Source organism: Salvelinus alpinus, chromosome 22 (genome assembly GCF_045679555.1).
Source record: "Salvelinus alpinus chromosome 22, SLU_Salpinus.1, whole genome shotgun sequence".
NCBI classification, from domain to species: domain Eukaryota; kingdom Metazoa; phylum Chordata; class Actinopteri; order Salmoniformes; family Salmonidae; genus Salvelinus; species Salvelinus alpinus.
The window spans coordinates 24292486-24314835 of NC_092107.1; the positions used below are offsets into that span (position 1 = coordinate 24292486).

Below are 22350 nucleotides of genomic sequence, written 5' to 3' on the forward strand. Positions count from 1 at the left end.
CTTCTTAACACAGCACGTATCCAACCCGGAAGCCAGCGGGCACTGCACCTGGCCTGCCACAGGAGTTGCTAGTGTACGATGAGACAAGGACATCCTTACCGGCCAAACCCTCCCTAACCAGGACGACGCTAGGCCAATTGTGCGCCGGGCCTCGGCTCGAACCCAGAGTCTCTGGTGGCACTGCGATGCAGTGCCTTGGATCCCTGCGCCACCCGGGAGACGACACTTATAGACTTTGAACAATTAATCTAAAAGCAAACCATAATATCCTATTATCCAAAACAGTCATAGAGCATTAATAGAGTAGAACAATCATTTAACAAGACTTGGTAGTATGGTAACGTAAAACTAGCAAGTTCGTGACTATATAGCCAGAGACATATAGAGATCTGTATGTACAGTAGCTCTGCCTATAGCCAACACAATCTTGACATCTGAGTTGATAAAAAGGTAAATGATAGAGGATAAGGAGGGCAGTGGAGTGGATAGTGTAGTCATACACTGGTCAGTATCTCAGAATTAGACAACCAATGTAGTTGGTGTCACAAAGGCACCACTCAATAGAGGGGAAAAAACAACTACATTTACATTATTCTCTATTGCAACGACAAAAATAACTGTTCCTATAATCCCAGTGTTCGGATTCCAGAACTGATGACTAAATGCATTGTCAACATTGAAAAACAAAGGAGGCATACTAGTATCACTGTGCTTATGTAGAAGATCACATATTATATAATCAAATACCAAATGCTAGTGCAACAGATTCTCAGATTCAGGTCAGGTGTCTTCCAATCCCTCTCCTTACAACAACCCAAACATTATGAATAGTACATTCAAAACAGAAAAATATTACAATTCTCAAAACACTCAAATTTAAGGTGGACTTCAATTTGCACAATCAGGATAATGCAGAATTCCTTAAAATAGGTCAACCTGAAATAGTATGAGCAGTGTAATAAGTCAGATTTTATAATTTATTTAAGATAATGATCAATACCCAAATGGTAAAATATGGTAACATCTTCCAGTTTAAATTCCTTCCTCGTTCATAGGGCGTCTTGTATTTGTGTATCTATTCTGTTGATTGATGTATTAGTGGAGTCTTACAGCACATTCAATAATCAAAGCCATACGATCATCAATTATATACCATAGGGTGTGATGATCCAAATTGTATTATTATTATTTCTCTCCATTTACTTTGGTTGAAACAAGTTGAGTAATTATATATCTCCTTGATATATGAATGATTGTTATTTGTGTGGTCTTCTCTTAACTCCTTTTCCAGCTGTATGTTCTCCTCTGCACCTGTAGACCTCTTTATTATTCTCTACTAATCCAGGGAGAGTTGCCTCCTATCAACCTTTCTATGGTGAGCAGTGCCTCTGCCGATTCTTTGGAGCACATGCAGAGCTAGAGCTAACATCAGGGCTTGCAAAGGATTTTCATGTGTTCTGGGTTGGTCCTACTTTCCTATTTCCTCAAGCAGTACTAATGGAATTAACTGATTTCATGCAGATTTCTTTAGTATTTTTGTCCTAATGTTTTTACAGCAGTAAACTGTCTTAGTAACCTTTGGCCTGCTCCTTGTGGGTGCAATTCTCATAATTACCAGCAGATGGTGCACTCACCATTTTTGGTGTGTAAGCCACACGTATGCTATTATTGGTATCCTCAAAGTAGGCTAACTAACCAGTGGTGTTAAAATACTTTAAAGTACTACTTAAGTAGCTTTTTTTGTCTGTCTATTTATATTTTACTTCACTACATCCCCAAAGAAAACGATGTACTTTTTACTCCATACACTTTCCCTGACACCCAAAAGTACTTTGAATGCTTAACATGACAGAAATTGTTCAATTCAAGCACTTATCAAGAGACCATCCCTGATCATCCCTACTGCCTCTGATCTGATCTCACTTTTACTTGAGTCATTTTCTATTAAGGTATCTTTACTTTTACTCAAGTATGACAATTGGGAACTTTTTCCACCACTGTAACTAACACCAATCACCCTTTACATAAACTTTCTTGTTTAACAAGGATGTTCATCTGTTTAATTAAGTCTGTGTCCATACCGCCGTAACAATATCTAGCTACTCTCTTAAACCCCTTTTTTATGACGAATATGTGAGTGATTCTGCATCTACGGGCACTTCTATGTCCTCTGGGTTCGTTTTTGAGATTTTCTTTATATGTTAATTTCACATAAGTATTTTAGATACTTTTCAGATCTATTTCATACCTCAATTTCACTGTTTTGCCCTTGTCCCTGGCCCAGACTTGAGCTTCTACTATGTTTTCTTATGAGAAAACAATAATTACACATTATGCAATGTTATCTACTAGAGAAAGAGTCAATTAAATAACATCTATTTCAATATTTATTGTGAGTATGCCCTTTTGTTTTTTCCCCCAAAAAATATATACCTGTCCTTTGGTAGTGGTGTCATTTCCACCACCAAGGGCAAATTCCTCATTAATAGTTTTTTCAAGAGAATGTTAATTTAGTTACCATGGAAACTAATTGTGACACTGACACTATATGCTGGCTGTAATACTAGCCAAAGCATGCTAAGCAGTCTGTCTTTTTCCTCCAAAAACTGTAGAAGTGTCATTTCCATCACAAATGTAACTGGTGGAAAGCAAAAATATATATATTTTTTTTTACTTTAGGCTTACTTAATCATGTTTTAAAGAAAATGCTCCAAGGTGAAAACTTAAGTAGTATTTTTCTTTGTTTATAGAAGATGCCACATAAAACAGCACAGAGGTCACAGACATAGAAACAAAACAAAAAATGATCCTATACTATACCAGGAACATCTGCAAAAAGACAGGAAGAGGTACTGGAAGAAAAACGAGAAGGGAAATATCTCTGAGCTTACAAAGCCAGAACAAAGAAGAGAATGCCATGGAAATGCAGCAAACTGAATAGAAGACAGACTTGAAAGAGAACAGTTGCAATGGAGACCTACCTGTCAGGCAACACACCACCTCAGTCACCAGATGACTTCCAGCCAGAACATGAGGCCAACATACCTGCCCCTGATGCATGCCCTGATACCCCTTCCTCATTCTCTGCAACAGGAATGAGACGTCGAATACTTGCTGGAAGAAAAAACATACAGAGATCTTTGCATGACAAATGTCAAACTTGATAAAGCTTTACGGAAAGCTGAGGAATACAATAAAATATATAGTAGTACAATAGACTTAGATATCGGCCATATATCCTGCCTATAGTTTACTAGGGTACACCCAACTCTCTTAATCTGAGGGTCTCAGATTTCAAAGTTCAATAGCAATATTATAAACATGAATCCACAGAAAACACAAACCAATTCACAAATATTGACATAAACCACTATGAGATGGAATCAAATGTGAGTGACTGTGCCTATCAATAAACACTGTATGGTGTTTAAGTGTAGCATGTGTTTATAACAATCCCACTGCAATGTATGATGCGATGATGTCTCGCAAGAAAAATCCTACCACACCGTAGTATGGCAGTGCAAATTCAGTGTTCTCCAAGGAAAGTAAATACTCGAATGCAAATCTTATTGATGTCCTGGGTTCGGGCGGCTCGCCATCCTTGCTGGAACTGAATCCATACAAAAAAATGACAAAATCCTGGCAATCTTTCCCTCAATCCCTTGACAGCACGTTTGTATAGGTAAGTGAGTGTTAATATCCAGTTCTCTCTTTTTTATTTCAGTTTTATACAACTTCTCAACGATTTGAAACTAAGTTTTTCTTCGATGGAATGGCGGTAGCTCTTCACGTTACGTTCTAACGTGACGTTAGGAGAGGGACTAAGAGAATATTGAGTTTTGATTGGCTCAAAATAAACTGCTCGTCATGCAGTTTCTGACAGCTGATTTGTAATAGCTGTCAATTTAAACATATCAATATAGTATAATATGATTGGTTACTGGAATCTCACTAGGAACGATAAGTATTCCAAATTAGTTGACCTGCGTTACAATGGCCTGGTCAAAGCCGCGAAAAGAGAATTGGGATTTTCAGCAAAAGCAATGAGGGCAAATGAAAACAGGCCAACAAGTCTTCAAAACTCCGGGAAAAAGCAGTGGAACAGAATTAGCACAGCCACAGAAGAGAAAATCACTAGATTCTATGAACGTGACGACAACAGTAGAGCAACAACAGGGAAAAAGGACACACTAACGAGCAAGAAGAAAAATAAGCAGAAGCGCTTCCTAAATGGCACAATTCAGAACCTTTATCAGAAGTTTAAGAGGGAATATTCACAGATTAAAATGTCATACTATGAAATCTGCAAGAGATGTACCTTTTGGGTTGTCAAGCCAACAGTCCAGGATAGGGACACATGCCTCTGCAAAACCCACACCAACCTCCAGTTCATGGCAGACAAGCTACAGTATCACAAAGTGATCAGCTGCAGCAATATTGAAAACCTTATTGAGTCTTTGTGCGGACCTGAAGAAGGACCTTATGAGGACCTGAAGAAAGAGTGTATGTACAGAGAGTGTTCCCTTTGCCAAGCAAAAGAGTTTTAACATCTGACTTTGATGCTGGTGAGCAGACATGGTGGTTTGAGTGGAAAAACAAAGCTGAAGAGCGATAGAAGAAAAACAAAGAGGGAAACATGGAGAAGTTCACTGTACATTTGACAGTAAAAGGAAATGTGTGTGGCACACTGTAAATTCTACTGGAGGACTTCTCCAAAGGATTGAAAGACAAGTTGGAGAAACAATTGTACAATATTCAACACCAATACTCCAAACTGAGAGAATGAAAAGAGAATCTGCGGAAAAAGGAGATCATCATGCATATTGACTTTACAGAGAATGACCTGTGTAAATACACCAATTAAATCCAGGCAGTTCACTTGGTGATTCTCACCATCGGCTACTTTTTCAATCTTACTTTGTCTTATATTAATTAAATGTTTGACAATGTATTATGAAGTCAAGATCAATGATATTATGAAGCCAAGATCAATGAAATAATGATGGGGAAAAACCTTTGGAGTACTGTAAATGAAATTATGGACAGAAAAACTAATTCAACTCCATCTTTCATCGAATCAGATGGCTTATTCATCACAAAACCATTTGATGTTGCCAATTATTTTAATGATTACTTCATTGGCAAAGTGGGCAAACTTAGGCAGGAAATGCCAACAACGAACAGTGAGCCATCATATTCATGCATAGAAAAACAATTAATGAAAGAAAAGCATTGCACATTTAAATTTTGTAAAGTTAGGGTGGGAGAGGTGGAAAAATTATTGTTATCAATCAATAATAACAAACCTGGCATTGACAACTTAGATGGAAAGCTACTGAGGATGGTAGCTGATTCTATAGCCACTCTGTCATATCTTTAATCTGAGCCTAGAGGAAAGTATTTGTCTTCAGGCCTGGAGGGAAGCCAAAGTAATTCCGCTACCCAAAAGCGGTAAAGCGGCCTTTACTGGTTCTAACAGCAGACCTATCAGCTTGCTGCCAGCTCTTAGCAAACTGTTGGAAAAAATTGTGTTTGACCAAATACAATGCTATTTCTCCATAAACAAATGAACAACAGACTTTTAGCATGCTTATAGAGAAGGGCACTCAACATGTACTGCACTGACACAAATAACTGATGATTGGTTGACAGAAAATGATAAGAAGAAGATTGCGGGAGCTGTACTGTTAGATTTCAGTGCACACTTTGATGCTATTGATCATAACCTGTTGTTGAAAAAACATAAACTACCGTTCAAAGGTTTGGGTCACTTAGAAATGTCTTTGTTTTTGAAAGAAAAGCAATTTTTTTGTTCATTAAAATAACATGAAATTGATCAGAAATACAGTGTAGACATTTTTCATGTTGTAAATGACTATTGTAGCTGGAAACGGCTGATTTTTAATGGAATATCTACATAGGCGTACAGAGGCCCATTATCAGCAACCATCACTCCTGTAATCCAATAGCACGTTGTGTTAGCTAAATCCCAGTGTATCATTTTAAAAGGCTAATTGATCATGAGAAAACCCGTTTGCAATTATGTTAGCAAAGCTGAAAACTGTTGTCCTGATTAAAGAAGCAATAAAACTGGCCTTCTTTAGACTAGTTGAGTATCTGGAGCATCAGCATTTGTGGGTTCGATTACAGGCTCAAAATGGCCAGAAACAAATAACTTCCTTCTGAAACTCGTCAGTCTATTCTTGTTCTGAGAAATGAATGCTATTCCATGCGAGAAATTGCCAAGAAACTGAAGATCTTGTACAACGCTGTGCACTACTCCCTTCACAGAACAGCGCAAACTGGCTCTAACCAGAATAGAAAGAGGAGCGGGATGCCCCGTTGCACAACTGAGCAAGAGGACAAGTATATTAGAGTGCCTAGTTATAGAAACAGACGTCTCACAAGTCCTCAACTGGCAGCTTCATTAAATAGTACCCGCAAAACACCAGTCTCAACGTCAACAGTCAAGCGGTGACTTCGGGATGCTGGCCTTCTAGGCAGAGTTGCAAAGAAAAAGCCATATCCCAGACTGGCCAATAAAAATAAAAGATTAAGATGGGCAATAGAAAACAGACACTGGACAGAGGAACTCTGCCTAGAAGGCCAGCATCCCGGAGTCACCTCTTCACTGTTGACGTTGAGACTGGTGTTTTGCGGGTACTATTTAATGAAGCTGCCAGTTGAGGACTTGTGAGACGTCTGTTTCTCAAACTAGACACTCTAATGTACTTGTCCTCTTGCTCAGTTGTGCACCGGGGCCTCCCACTCCTCGTGTTGTGGCTTTTCAACCTTTGCCATATCGTGGATTCAGAGCTATCTATCTAATAGAACTCAATGGGTTTTCTTTCATGAATGCTTCTCTAATGTGAAACATGTAAAGTGTGGTGTACCGCAGGGCAGCTCAATGACCTGCCACTGGCATTAAACAAAGCATGTGTGTCCATGTATGCTGATGATTCAATCATATACGCATCAGCAACTACAGCTAATGAAGACACTAAAACCCTTAAAAAAGAGTTGCAGTCTGTTTTTGAATGGGTGGCTGGCCCTGAAATTCTCTAAAAGTAAGAGTATTGTATTTGGTACAAATCATTCCCAAAGTTCTAGACCTCTGCTGAATCTGGTATTGAATAGTGTGGCTGTTGAATAAGTTGAGGCGACTAAATAACTTGGCTTTACTTTTAGATTGCAAACTGTCATGGTCAAAACATATAGATTCAATGGTTGTAAAGATGGGGAGAGGTCTGTCTTTAATAAAGAGATTCTGTGCATTTTTGACACCACACTCCAAAAACCAAGTTCTGCAGGCTCTAGTTTTGTCTTCTCTTGATTATTGTCCAGTTGTGTGATCGAGTTTATTTTGTAAGATTAGGGAGGTAAGGCAATAAATAGGCCGTAGTGGCGAAATAATTACAATTTCGCAAATAAACACTGGAGTGATAGATGTGCAGAAGATGAATGTGCAAGTAGAGATACTGGGGTGCAAAGGAGCAAAAAAAAATATATATATATAAATAAAATAAATAACAATATAGGGATGAGGTAGTTGGATGGGCTATGTACAGGTGGAATGATCTGTAAGCTGCTCTGATAGCTGATGCTTAAAGTTAGTGAGGGAGATATGAGTCTCCAGCTTGCGTGATTTTTGCAATTCGTTCCAGTCATTGGCAGCAGAGAACTGAAAGGAAAGGTAGCCAAAGGAGGAATTGGCTGCAAGGAAAGACCTAATTAAGCTGCAGCTGGCCCAGAACAGAACGGCACGTCTTGCTCTTCATTGTAATCAGAGGGCTTATATAAAGAATATGCATGCCAGTCTCTCTTGGCTAAGAGTTGAGGACTCTTTTTATAAGAAACATTAATGTGTTGAAAATCCCAAATTGTTTCTGTAGTCAATTTACACACAGCTCTGTCACACAACCTTACCCCACCAGACATGCCACCAGGGGTCTTTTCAGTCCCTAAATCCAGTACAAATTCAAGAAAGCATAGAGTATTATATAGAGCCATTATTGCATGGAACTCCGTTCCTATTATGTTGCTCAAATGAACAGCAAAAACAGATAAAGCAACACCTCACGGCAAAATGCCTCTCCCTTATTTGACCTAGACAGTTTGTGTGTATGTATTGATATGTAGGCTACGTGTGCCTTTAAAAATATTTTATGTAGTTCTGTCCTTGAGCTGTTCTTGTCTATTAATGTTCTGTATTACGTAATGTTTCATGTTTTGTGTGGACCCCAGGAAGAGTAGCTGCTGCATTTGGAACAGCTAATGGTGATCCAATTATATATATTTTTTACATAGATGTCATTACTACCACACCTTGTCATTTCCACCACATCCATATTTTTTAGGTAAATTAGTATATTATGTAAAATTTACATTGATTGAATTGTTTTAGACAGGGAAATTATATGGTTGTTATCCGAATTTCACAAAAAGGTTGGGTGGAAATATCTTATTTTTCATGGTGAATAAATGTTTTCAGCTGTCACAAAGGCAAGTTTAAACATGTAGGCGTCGTGTTGAATTATACATTTTAGGAAAAACAAAAGAATAACTTAAAATAATATTATAGAATGTACAAATGTATAAGAAATGTGTTATAAATGAATTGTATGATATTTTATATTCAACTAAAATGGACCCTGGGTACCCTGTTTTTATGCATTACATGAATGGTATGCCTAATCATCATCACAAAGAGCCATCATCAATGTTGTTTTTGTGCAACTGCTTGAATAATCCTCTTGTTTACCCGGATCTCAAGCATGTACTTTTCAAGTGTCATTTTATATCTGTCTCAGTCATAAATATTAGTCCCACATAAATGTATCAACGATTTATGTAATATATGGAAGGGAATAGAGCTGGAGACGCACTGTGGTAAGGGCTAAAAGGCTATTGAAGTCAAAACATAAAATTATTCCCATGCATTTTCACAGGACAAGAGGGTTGATGATTTTAACTCATCCCTGAAACCCAACTGATGGTCGGTCTGTTGGTGTTTATCATGCTGGTTACAGCCACAGCCAGGTGTGCTCTCTCAGGATGACTGATAGGATAGGCAGGCACCAGATAACAGATATGGGAAACTGTAGGCTACATGCTGTTAGCCTCTGCCACAGGTTTTCACCAAAAACCTGAGAGAAGCCTGGAGCTGAGTCTACCACACTGTTTGATAACACACGTCTCCAGAATGGGAACATTTGAAGCCACTCTTGTCATCCTCATACACAGTAATACTGAGCCTCCTTTATTTCTGTCATACATTTTCTGTGCCCTTTCTCAGGCTGTGGCTATGAGCCTTTGAGAGAGCTGAAACCTCTTCCATTAGAGAAAAATGCATTTGCTCTCTTATGGACTCTGTCCAAATGAATTACTCCAAGAATACTACTGTACAACATAGGTCAGTCTCCTAGTTTCAGAATGGTGTGAGTACAAAATCTCAGCAACATGCATGCCTCTGTTTCCAGGGTGGTGGTAGTAAACTTAGGTTTGCTTAATATAACAGATGCACACAATTGCAGGTCCGGGGAACAGTTTATGGTGGGCAACAAAACTTCTTAACAGTATTGTGAGTAAATAGCATGGTCTCCCTCTCTAATTGACTACCAGTGACACGGAGTAGCATTATATCTAAAATTTTACAAGCTCTCAGCAATCAATGCAACACCATATGGTCATAGGTCATGGGCGGGGACTGTGCTGCAACTCTGAGATAAGTAGTTTGTCATTTGCATACTGTGTGTGTGTCACGCCCTGACTTTAGTTATATTTGTTTTCTTTATTTTGGGGGTTAGGTCAGGGTGTGACAAGGGGTGATTTGTTTCGTTTTTGTATTATCTAGGGTTTTTCTTGTCTAGTGTTTTTGTTATCTATGGGGATTTTGGATTGTCTAGGGGTTTGTAGGTTTATGGTGGCCTGAGTTGGTTCCCAATCAGAGACAGCTGTTTCTCGTTGTCTCTGATTGGGGAGCCTATTTAGGTTGCCATTTTCCATGTTGGTTTTGTGGGTAGTTGTTTTCTGTCTTTGTGTCTGCACCAGACAGAACTGTTTTGTGTTGGTCTATTTTTTTTTATTTTGTCTTAGTGTTCTGAGTTCAAATAAATATCATGAACACGTACCACGCTGCGTTTTGGTCCGATCCTGACTACTCTTCATCAGACGAAGAAGATTGTTACAGTGTGAAAGTGATAGGTCTCAAGTTCTGGAATTAGGCAACTGGTCTAGCTCTAAAATAGATAGTCCTTGTCCAAGCACATTCAACAGTGTCTTACGTAACTGCATTAGATATGAAGACCACCTCACCTTGCATTATCACCCATTTGCCATCTAAGCCAAATTGAACCATCAGGTTATCTTCTTCCAGTCAGTCTTTTTTGGAACTTTGTATCCAGAGAATTTCACTCAGGGATGGGCAACTGACAATTGTCTTTGGAAGAATTTCCAAAAACAAAAAAAATCACTTATATTTTAGTTGAGAGTTAAAATAGTAGAATACACAAGGCAATTTTGAAATTTGGTTGTGCTGCATCAGCAATTTGTCTCTTATGTCAATCACTGACAGTCACTCAAATAGCTCGTCAGTTAACATTTTTTAGATTGGTAAATTAGTCTAGCCAGCTATCTAAACTTGTAGTAATCATGGTTTAATTACCAACCTGGGCCCCATTGATTTTGTTAGACATTCTCACTCAGATATACACTATGGCAAAATGTGTAGAATTGCAGGAAATTATCAGTAAATCTTCAACATTTTCTCTCCACCCAATGGCAAAATGAGTAGATTTGCATGAATGTAGCTATAAAATCGATAAATATTCTCTCTACCCCATGGCTAAATGGGTAGAATTGCAGCAAACTTGGTTTAAAACTGTAACATTTCCCCACACCCGGTGGCGAAATGAGTAGAATTGCAGGAAATGAACTATAAAACATTTCACTTATGTCCCCCAAAAGGCTAGAGCCGGCTCCTCAATGTGTGGGTATGGATGTAGGTACGCAAACCGGCGAGCCACTGCGGCCCCTCTTTGTGTGACCCCCACCCTCATCAAAGTTGCCGATCCCTGATCTAGCTAATATCACAATGGGCTGATCGTAAGTGGGGAGGTGGGGTTAAAACATTGTTTACCCCTTTCCAGAATGTAGAGAGCCAGTGGGATTTACAGTAGGGCGCTGAGCACATCCCTTGCCTTGTCCAACTCTGTCACAACACACACAGTCAGCTGCATATGAGTCGACAGGTTGTGTACACAGGGGAAGTCGACTGAGAAAATTTGATAGCTAAATAGATTTGCTAAGAATAACATCTAGTAGACAAAGGCACTCCGACTTCCCCATGTCAAGTACAACAATCTCAAATACCTGCTTTTAAAGCAGGATATGTCCGTAGTAGACTGTACTGGATTTTTAACTCGCAGTTGCAAGTCAGCTGACGTTAACGGGTCGTCTGCTAGCAAGTTGAATATTTCCTCTGACCAAAAAAGCAACTTGGAGTTATCCGGGTAAGTGTAAATACTTGTGTGAATTTAACTAGCCAATGTGTCATATTTCGCCGTTTTAGTCCAACTTTAACGTCATTCTAGCTAGTCTGTACAGTACATTGAGCTTTTGCCAACTGGTTAGCTAACGTCAGCCAATTCTTCCTGACTGCGTTCTTCCCGTCCTTAGTAAGTAACTAGCCAATTTAACTAGCTAAAGTCAGCTAGCCAGTAACGTTATAGCCAAAGTATACTGTGTACAGTTAGCTAAAGTTAAGCTGACTTTAGTTTATTGTTGTCATGCGGAAATTTGGGATTCAAATTTCGCCATCATGAATGAACACGTCACCAAAAAATGTTTTTCCTTGGAGTGAAGTTTTTGTCTCCAGGAGGAAAGTATCGTTCTTATTGAGCCCCAAGACTACTATTATTGCAATAAAGATACAATAAATTGGCCTCAAGCCAGACTTTGGAAGTAATACAATATGAAGATAATTTAGCTAATAGATTACGCCGAGATTTTTCACTTTCAAATTGTATTTTTTATTTAACTAGGCAAGTCAGTTAAGAACAAATTATTATTACAACGACAGCCTCACTCGGATGACGCTGGGTCGCGGTTCTATGGGACTCCCAATCACGACCGGTTGTGATACAGCTTGGAATCGAACCAGGGTCTGTAGTGACGCCTCTAGCACTGAGATGCAGTCAGTGCCTTAGACCGCTGTGCCACCCATTAGCCCAAAATTAAGCCACACCAAACAAAAAACTGATTTCAAAGTTTAACAAACCATAGAACATTGCACTACTTGAGGACTACTTTTAACAATTTTTACAAAACACATTTACAGGAATAACTGTGCAGATACAAAGTCTGGTAACACAGAATTTAACCGAGGGAGATTTTACCGCTTTGTTACCAAATTTAGCATCTGCACAGTTTTTCCAGTAAGTGTTTTTTTTTAACTGTGTAAATTGTTCAAGGTAGTCATTGTACATAGAGTTGTATGGTTTGTTAAACTTTGAAATCAATAGTTTTTGTTTGGCATACATTTTAAAGTGAAAAATCTGAATCTAATTCTGTTATCGTGGAATTGCCCGTAGTTCGGCATCTCAGTACTTGGTGATTAAATCTTCTCTGGTGTGTAAGGTTAGCCCCATGGATGTTCCACTATGTAAGGCTAGTTAGTGTAAGGTGAATCTGATGCCCTGCCTTTGGTAGTAATGGGGACAGTGGCACACTGCCCTGTAAAGGTGCTGTTCTATGTATGATACAATAAACTGAGATCATGACTCTGTGGTTACTCCAGATTGCATTTCACTTAAGTTATTGCTTTGATGGTATTGTATGTATATTATTTCTCATGGTTGTCTTACAGGAGCCGAATGGCCTCTGTTGTGGCCTCTGTTGTGACTGTGAAAACCGAGAAGCGGCCTGCTCCTGCTGACCCTCAGGATGTTGACTCCAACACCAAGAAACCCAGGTAACAAAAATTGATATGAGTAGCCTATATTTAGTACTCAGTTCCTGTTTATGTGCCAAAATATTATTGGTATGTCACTGGTCAGGAGCTTTTTCTCTTAGTTCCTGTTCCTAAACCCATTCTTTATCTTTTCAGCCTAGGTTTGAGTTCAAACAGCAACAAGTAAACTTGCCATGATTTGTTTAACCTTCATGTTGTCTAAGGATTTGGGAACCATCAATGGAACCATCACTCAATCTCTGCCTGCCCCAAAGGAAACTGCTGCCCAGCCTGAAGACCAAGCGGGCCTCCGAGCTGGTCCTAGTTATTGGTACAGGGGTGAGTTCAGCTGTGGCCCCTCAGGTCCCCGCGTTGCGCTCCTGGAAGGGTTTGATCCAGGCCTTGTTGGACGCGGCCAACGACTTTGACCTCCTAGAGGAAGAGGAGAGTCGGCGTTTTCAGAAGAGCCTGAAGGACGACAAGAACCTAGTCCACGTGGCTCATGACCTCATCCAGAAGCTCTCTCCGGTAAGGCTTCCCTTCCCCCACTCCTTTGCACACACAGACAGCCAGACGTGGACAGGACACTGCCAATACACTGTCTCCAGCTGGTTGAGGCACACCAGTGTCGTTCATTGTAAACTTTCCTGTATTGGGATTTGTAATCCTAGTGGGAATGACAGTGGCAAGGAGTCAGCATAATATCTAAATTCGAAAACATTTGATTCAGGTTTTTCAACCTGTGTTCTTTGTAAAAGGTGATGCCCTAACCAAAGTACAGCACTGATAGATTACAACAACAACACTTCATCGTTCATTGCGTTGTTTTCAAAGCCACTGACAAGTTGGCTCAACCAGTTCTGGCACTTTTAAGGCCTGTTATTTTATTCGCTAGATGAAGAAATCCCCCCCAGTGAACAACCACTCATTGATTTCTCAATAAGTCAACGAACCAGTGGACCGTGACTAAATGATGGAGAAATTCAAGGGGAAAACATTTAGGGATTTCCGTACCAGCCCATATCCCTGTCATACCAGGTTGGCTCAAACCATAACTGCTTGATGAGGTCTTAATACCATCTGCCTTCAGTGTTAGTCATGTCTCATCGCATCTTTCACATTGCTTAAACATGCTCTGTTTCAGCAGCCTGCCTGTTGCCACAAAGGGAACAAACAGCCCATTGTGGGTTTATCCATAGTTTTTATTCCGGTTCACAATCATGCAGGCCCGTTGCTGTTGGCTATGGATTTGGGAGGGCTTTAACGTTTTAATGGGAGTGCTGCTGCCTAGTAAAAAAATATGTTTTGTAATCATGGAGTAATGTGAATCCGGGAACACCAGCCCCTGCCAAGGTTTCCATTCAGCCTCAGAATAACAGAGCGCCCCACCAGACTAAATAGCTCACAAGAGGAGACATGATTATCAGGTGATTACACAGCCATGGACCCTGTGGCAAATATTTTTCTGTTCTTACTTAGCAAGCAATGGTTCTCCACAGGCCTGTCTGTACATGTTCAGCATCTTATCAGTATGGGGTACGCAACTTTAGCTGAACATAATTCACTGTATCACAATTCCAGTGGGTCAGAAGTTTACATACACTAAGTTGATTGCCTTTAAACAGCTTGGAAAATTCCAGAAAATTATTTAATGGCTTTAGAAGCTTCTGATAGGCTATTTAACATTATTTGAGTCATTTGGAGGTGTACCTGTGGATGTATTTCAAGGCCTACCTTCAAACTTAGTGCCTCTTTGCTTGACATCAAAAGAAATCAGCCAAGACCTCAGAAAAAAAATTGTAGACCTCCACAAGTGTGGTTCATCCTTGGGAGCAATTTCCAAACACCTGAAGGTACCACTTTCATCTGTACAAACAATAGTACGCAACTATAAACACCATGGGACCACGCAGCTGTCATACCGCTCAGGAAGGAGACATGTTCTGTCTCCTAGAGATGAATGTACTTTGGTGCGAAAGTGCAAATCAATCCCAGAACAGCAGCAAAGGACCTTGTGAAGATCCTGGAGGAAACAGGTACAAAAGTATCTATATCCACAGTAAAACGAGTCCTGTATCGACATAACCTGAAAGGCCGCTCAGCAAGGAAGAAGCCACTGCTCCAAAACCGCCATAAAAAAGCCAGACTACGCTTTGCAACTGCACATGGGGACAAAGATAGTACTGTTTGGAGAAATGTCCTCTGGTCTGATGAAACAAAATTAGAACTGTTTGGCCATAATGACCAGTGTTATGTTTGGAGGAAAAAGGGGGAGGCTTGCAAGCCGAAGAACGCAATCCCAACCGTGAAGCACGGGGGTGGCAGCATCATGTTGTGGAGGGGCTTTGCTGCAGGAGGGACTGCACTTCACAAAATAGATAGCATCATGAGGGATGAAAATGATGTGGATATATTGAAGTAACATCTCAAGACATCAGTCAGGAAGTTAAAGCTTGATCGCAAACTGAAAAAGCGTGTGCGAGCAAGGAGGCCTAGAAACCTGACTCAGTTACACCAGCTCTGTTAGGAGGAATGGGCCAAAATTCATCCAACTTATTGTGGGAAGCTTGAGGAAGCCTACCCAAAACATTTGACCCAAGTTAAACAATTTAAAGGCAATGCTACCAAATACTAATTGAGTGCATGTAAACTTCTGACCCACTGGGAGTGTGATGAAAGAAATAAAAGCTGAAATAAATCATTCTCTCTACTATTATTCTGACATTTCACATTCGTAAAATAAAGTGGTGATCCTAACTGACCTAAAACAAGGAATTTTTACTCTGATTAATTGTCAGGAATTGTGAAACTGAATTTAAATGTATTTGGCTAAGGTGTATGTAAACTTCCAACTTCAACTGTAGATTCTTGTAGAATTTAATATGCTGAATTTAAAGACAAAGAAACACTTTGAAAATAGGACTCTCTTAGTTTGAGGACTCTTGTAGAGTGTAGAAGGAGAGATTTGTCATCGCTTCGCCTTTTTTAGTCTTTGGTCACATTGTTGCCCAACGGGCACAGATGTCAATTCAACGTCTATTCCACATTGGTTCAACATAATTTCATTAAAACAACATTGATTCAACCAGTGGGTGCTTGTTCACAGAACCGCTGAAGAGAACCAAGGCTTCTGCAAGGAGGAGTGTCCCGCGTCTCAAGAAGGGATCAAATACCGAGTGGGACACAGCAGTTTAACCCAATGGTATTGGTGCTGCAACGAGGGCAATCCAAACAATGTAAATAACTGGATTAGGATTGTGTTTTGGCACATAATGTCGGTTAATGAGCCTAATCTGAAGGTTAGACTTAATGTTTGTGACCTACATCCTTTCATGCTGTCGTTGAATGACCTAGGCAAAATACTCTTGGCAATTATATTACAACTTTCTCTGTTTAGGACTAGATTGGTTGAAAACAACTCAACTTTAGGGTTGAATCCTAGGCTATATCAATCTCAAAATCAGGATCGGAGCATGGTACTATACCTTATTTGGTCGTTACATAAATCCTGAAACAAAGGAGAATTTGTTCAGTGCAGAAGTCAGCAGCAGGGTGGGTGGATAGCTAGATGCTTGCCCTTGGTGATGATGCCTTCCTTCCTGTGGAAAGGGATCCTGTTATTAGTTAATTAGCCCACTAGATCTCTAATCTCTACAGTCCAGCAGTCGGCCAGGCAGCTGGCTGTGCTAAACTCACCTCGACAGTGCTATTCATAGCAGGCCAGCACTTCTATGTTTTCCTACAGCCATTGCCAGGTAGTGTGAGCGTTTTGCGTAGCTCTCGGTAATGAGATTTATCCATTACAGACAGCCATAATCTCATGGCTACTCAAACATCCTGCCCACCAACTCTTTGCTCCATAGCCATAATGTTTACCGTGTATAGCAACTGTTTACATGCCACATCTAATGATCGAAAAACATTTTCACCTTTCATTTACATGACTACCACAACCAGTCATAAATGCTTTATTATACCTTTTAAAAAACTGAAAATGCTTTTATAAAATGTCTCCCTCCTAGTAGTTAAGTACCAGCAGTATAATCTGGTCCCAGAAATGCAATACACACCCACTAACCCCTATTCATTGTGTTCCTGCCCTATCATTGCAGAGAACAGGCAACGTGCGGTCCACCTTCTTCAAGGACTGCCTGTACGAGGTGTTTGACGATCTGGAGTGTAAAATGGAGAATGCGGGGAAGCACCTTCTCCGCTCCGTACTGCAGCTGATGGAGAGTGGAGCGCTGGTCCTCACCACCAACTTTGACAACCTGCTGGAAATTTATGCAGCCCACCAGGGATCGAAGCTGGAGTCTCTGGACCTCACAGATGAGAAGAAGGTAACAACATATCCCTTTTCCCCTTTGGAAAGATATCTGTAGTCATGGCCTTGTGTGCTCTTTAGGACCAAATTCTAAATTGTGTGCATAACTGACTTTCATTGAAATAACACATCATGGATTGATGCCAATTGGGAATTTGCGTGAACATTTTTGTTACAGTATGTCATGTGTGCAGATCTAGTCTCTGTTTCTAAAGCTACACTAGCACACCACTTCGCTATGATGTAATTGGGATTGTTATCATTTAAAGAAAATCCCTAACTGAAAAAGTTACATTTTTGGACGAAATTAAAATCACAGTGGAGCTATTACAAAACTACAACTAACAGGTTCCGATCCTCATAAGGGGAAAAATGTAACATTTAACAAATACCTAACACAACATTGCTGTAACATTAGTAGGAGGAGATATGCATCTTTCAAATTATTTGCCAATGGAACTGCATTGTCCCCTAGCGAGCATACGCTCAAACATACAGCTGAAGTCGGAAGTTTACATACACCATAGCCAAATACATTAAAACTCAGTTTTTCACAATTCCTGACATTTAATCTGTGTAAAAATTCCCTGTTTTGAGTCATTTAGGATCACCACTTTATTTTAAGAATGTGAAATGTCAGAATAATAGAGAGAATGATTTATTTCAGCTTTTATTTCTTTCATCACATTCCCAGTGGGTCAGAAGTTTACATGCACTCAATTAGTATTTGGTAGCATTGCCTTTAAATTATTTAACTTGGGTCAAATGTTTTTGGTAGCCTGCCTCAAGCTTCCCACAATAAGTTGGATGAATTTTGTCCCATTCCTCCTAACAGAGCTGGTGTAACTGAGTCAGGTTTCTAGGCCTCTTTGCTCGCACACACTTTTTCAGTTCTGCCCACAAATGTTCTATAGGATTGAGGTCAGAGCTTTGTGATGGCCACTCCAATACCTTGACTTTGTTGTCCTTAAGCCATTTTGCCACAACTTTTGAAGTATGCTTGGTGTTATTGTCCATTTGGAAGACCCATTTGCGACCAAGCTTTAACTTCCTGACTGATGTCTTGAGATGTTGCTTCAATATATCCACAATTTTCCTCCTCATGATGCCATCTATTTTGTGAAGTGCACCAGTCCCTCCTGCAGCAAAGCCCCTCCACAACATGATGCTGCCACCCCCGTGCTTCACGGTTGGGATTGCGTTCTTCGGCTTGCAAGCCTCCCCCTTTTTCCTCCAAACATAACACTGGTCATTATGGCCAAACAGTTCTAATTTTGTTTCATCAGACCAGAGGACATTTCTCCAAACAGTACTATCTTTGTCCCCATGTGCAGTTGCAAAGCGTAGTCTGGCTTTTTTATGGCGGTTTTGGAGCAGTGGCTTCTTCCTTGCTGAGCGGCCTTTCAGGTTATGTCGATACAGGACTCGTTTTACTGTGGATATAGATACTTTTGTACCGGTTTCCTCCAGCATCTTCACAAGGTCTTTTGTTGTTGTTCTGGGATTGATTTTCACTTTTCGCACCTAAGTACGTTCATCTCTAGGAGACAGAACGCGTCTCCTTCCTGAGCGGTATGACAGCTGCGTGGTCCCATGGTGTTTATACTTGCGTACTATTGTTTGTACAGATGAACGTGGTACCTTCATGCGTTTGGAAATTGCTCCCAAGGATGAACCAGACTTGTGGAGGTCAACAATTTTTTTATCTGAGGTCTTGGCTGATTTCTTTTGATTTTTCTCATGATGTCAAGCAAAGAGGAACTGAGTTTGAAGGTAGGCCTTGAAATACATCCACAGGTATACCTCCAATTGGCTCAAATTATGTCAAGTAGTCTATCAGAATCTTCTAAAGCCATGACATAATTTTCTGGAATTTTCCAATCTTTTTAAAGGCACAGTCAACTTAGTGTATGTAAACTTCTGACCCACTGGAATTGTGATACAGTGAAATAATCTGCCTGTTAACAATTGTTGGAAAATTTACTTGTGTCATGCACAAGGTAGATGTCCTAACCGACTTGCCAAAACTATAGTTTGCTAACAAGAAATTAGTGGAGGGGTTGAAAAATTAGTTTTAATGACTCCAACTTAAGTGTATGTAAACTTCCGACTTCAACTGTATCTACATCACCTAATTTAATGATTTTTTTCGTAACGTTTAAATTATAAAACAATTGCCATTTAAATGTTAATAAATGTTTTACATTTGTCATATCTATAGAATTGGGCATGTGGTGTGGACACTGGAACATAGGTTTTGGTCCCCTTTGACCTTAAGATGGCATCAGAGCAGTTTTTTTTTTTTTACCTTTATTGAACCAGGTAGGCTAGTTGAGAACAAGTTCTCATTTACAACTGCGACCTGGCCAAGATAAAGCAAAGCAGTGTGACACAAACAACAACACAGTTGCACATGGAATAAACAAACAGTCAATAATACAATATAAAAAGTCTATATACAGTGTGTGCAAATGAGGTAAGGCAATGATTAGGCCATAGTGGCAAAATAATGACAATATAGCAATTAAACACTGGAGTGATAGATGTGCAGAAGATGAGTGTGCAAGTAGATTGACTCAAATGATTAGGGACCCCTGTTCGGGGAAGTTGTCTATGAAAGACTGAGGTCATGACAGTTTAACTATACTACAATGTTTATGCTCACAACACAGGGAATGCTCTTACACATAAAACATGTTGAAGGCGTATTAAAGGCAAATTCAAGGGAAGGTATTTGATTCAAAGCCCAACATGTCTTCTAATATTGTTGCCCTTCTAATATGGTGTCCTTACACCAGAGAAAATGGTCAACGTATTGACCTGTGAAAGTACAGTATTTTGTCTCTGACAGAAGTAGTACTCTACTATTATGTCGTTAGTATATATTGAGGTCAAATTTTCAAACGTCCTCCAACCGTTGTCAACATTTATGGATTAATCAATATGTCAGAAATAGGAACTAACATGACAAATATATTTTTCCTTTAAGCAGAACTTATAAACACTATTCCTACTCTCTCCTTAGCAGGGACCTAACATTGATTGTTATTTATGTAGAAGCATTAAAATAATTGACATGAGTCTATGTATTTATCAGAAACCTGTGATAATGCCCTTCAGGTGTGGTATTTATGCTTTGTCTCCATCAGAACAAATATCCCGTCTGACATTAGTTTTGTTACTCTCTACCCAGTGAGAACAGGTATTGGTGCGATGGACTGTGAAATGTGTGTATGTGCAGGTCCTGGAGTGGGCTCAGGGGAAGAGAAGTCTGAGCGTTTTGCACATTCACGGTGTTTACACGAATCCCAGTGGCATTGTACTGCACCCTGCTGGCTACCAGAATGTACTGAGGAACACGGAGGTCATGGTGAGCATTGAGACAGGCAGCCTTTAAATGATACCCTGGAAATGTTTTAGCTCTTAGCAGTTGCTAATGTTTAAAAAATAATAATTTTTCAACCAATTTAAGACCCATCTCATTGTGTTAAATTTAAGTAAAGTAAATTCTGTCAGTGTCTTAATGAAAACTGAATTATCTTGGTTCAACAGAGGGAGATCCAGAAACTGTATGAGACCAAGTCGTTTGTGTTCCTGGGCTGCGGGCGGACGGTGGACGACACCACCTTCCAGGCTCTGTTCCTGGAGGCGGTCAAACACAAGTCGGACCTGGAGCACTTCATGCTGGTGCGGCGCGAGGACGTTGGAGAGTTCAAGAAGCTGCGGGACAACATGCTGGACAAGGGCATCAAGGTCATCTCCTACGGCAATGAGTATTCTGACCTGCCCGAGTATTTTGAGCGGCTGGCCAACGAGATCTGCAACCGCGACACCGTCACTAACGGCTGGGGTAAGGAAGTCCCTCTGGTACAATTTATAGGAAGGGGAGAGCCTTTTCACATACAACTTACCAGTTTCAGTGAAATTACTCAAACTCTCTCACTGTATGTTTAGTAATCATACAGTATCCACTTCCTACAATAGATCACTTATTTGGTGATATGTTACTGTAGGTCATAAAACAATTATCTATTTAGGGCTTGGATCTCCTCTTACGGTGATGCTACTGAGGAATTATATTTTAGTGAGTCAAGTTGCACATTTTCCTGTGTTTAAACATGAATAGCTCCTTTGTTTGCCCTCACTATTTATTGTTAATTTGTTGATTTCATTGTGATTTTCATAGGATCTCCCTCCCAAGAACAGGAAACCCAGAATGGCTTTCATTCACAGAAGTGCCTCCTTCAAGGTTAGGATTGTGTACAGGCTTACCTAATGCATGGCAGTCCGTGGTAATATACAGCTGTTGGTTCTCCTTGGTCTTTTACCTGTTCACCTTCTTTCTGCCCAGACTATTCTTCTTGACAGGCACAAAACAGGTGGGAGTATCAGTCCTTTTCATCCACCGTTCCTTCATAGAGTTCAGTCTACTACTCAGGTCTGGTTTCATTGGATCTACTACAACTCCTCCATTGCAAATATGGGCCAGAAGAGACCATGTTACTGCTCTAGTCACCCGCTTATTGTTTTTATTTTCTTCTGTACTAGATTGTCATGACAAAGGGAAAGATCCAGCCAAGGAGCTAACAGGAAAGTAAACTGAAAGCAGCTGTCCAACCTGGCAACTTAATGTAAATGTAGGCCTAACGGAAATAGATGTGTGAAGTAGGGATGACATAAGGACTGGTTTCTCGCACATAATTTGGAAATGAATCCTGTCCTGAATGATGGCTGGAGAGTCAGTCCAGTGGACCTAGATGTGATAGTTTCTGAAGAGAAGCAGGCGTGGGGAAAATGTAGCCAATATATAGCGTAAGGGCTGTTCTGATGCAGCGCCAAGATACAGCCTTTTGCCACAAACCCCTGAGGTGCCTGCCTTATTGCTGTTAGAAGCTACTTACCAACATAATTAGACCAGTAAAAATAAGTATACGGTCTGATATGCCAATCAGCATTCAATCCACCCAGTTTCTTTTTATGCCTTTTGTATTTTTAATACTGCATGTTTTGTGAAATGTAGGTATTTAAGTGCTATTTTTAAAAATATATATAAACACTTTGGTATCATACACCCGAC

General features: G+C 40.0%; 1 protein-coding gene across 3 annotated transcripts; it reads left to right on the top strand.

Moving 5' to 3' along the window:
- The first annotated feature begins 11152 nt into the window (after window positions 1-11152).
- LOC139549299 (protein FAM118B-like) lies at window positions 11153-22342 on the top strand. Of its 3 annotated transcripts, XR_011669861.1 has the most exons (9): window positions 11153-11510; window positions 12866-12970; window positions 13174-13477; window positions 17062-17289; window positions 20515-20643; window positions 20826-21123; window positions 21460-21522; window positions 21625-21711; window positions 21822-22342. XR_011669861.1 is itself a non-coding variant. In XM_071359597.1 (8 exons), the coding sequence occupies exons 1-8, from the start codon at window positions 11389-11391 to the stop codon at window positions 21636-21638; spliced, it is 1263 nt and encodes a 420-aa protein (XP_071215698.1). In that variant the 5' UTR covers window positions 11153-11388; the 3' UTR covers window positions 21639-22342. The 3 variants fall into 3 exon arrangements, 2 of the variants coding, with proteins under 2 accessions (XP_071215698.1, XP_071215699.1); XM_071359597.1 differs by having other exon boundaries at window positions 21625-22342; XM_071359598.1 differs by having other exon boundaries at window positions 11215-11510; window positions 13225-13477; window positions 21625-22342.
- Window positions 22343-22350: the final 8 nt, after the last annotated feature.

What these genes read in the sequence shown, in the direction of transcription:
- LOC139549299 (XM_071359597.1), top strand. Translation starts at nt 11,389, where the DNA reads ATGTCCGTAGTAGACTGTACTGGATTTTTAACTCGCAGTTGCAAGTCA. An exon ending in TCCAACACCAAGAAACCCAG is followed by an intron (nt 12,971 to 13,173) that starts GTAACAAAAATT and finishes ATGTTGTCTAAG; the next exon opens with GATTTGGGAACCATCAATGG. An exon ending in TGAGGAACACGGAGGTCATG is followed by an intron (nt 20,644 to 20,825) that starts GTGAGCATTGAG and finishes TTGGTTCAACAG; the next exon opens with AGGGAGATCCAGAAACTGTA.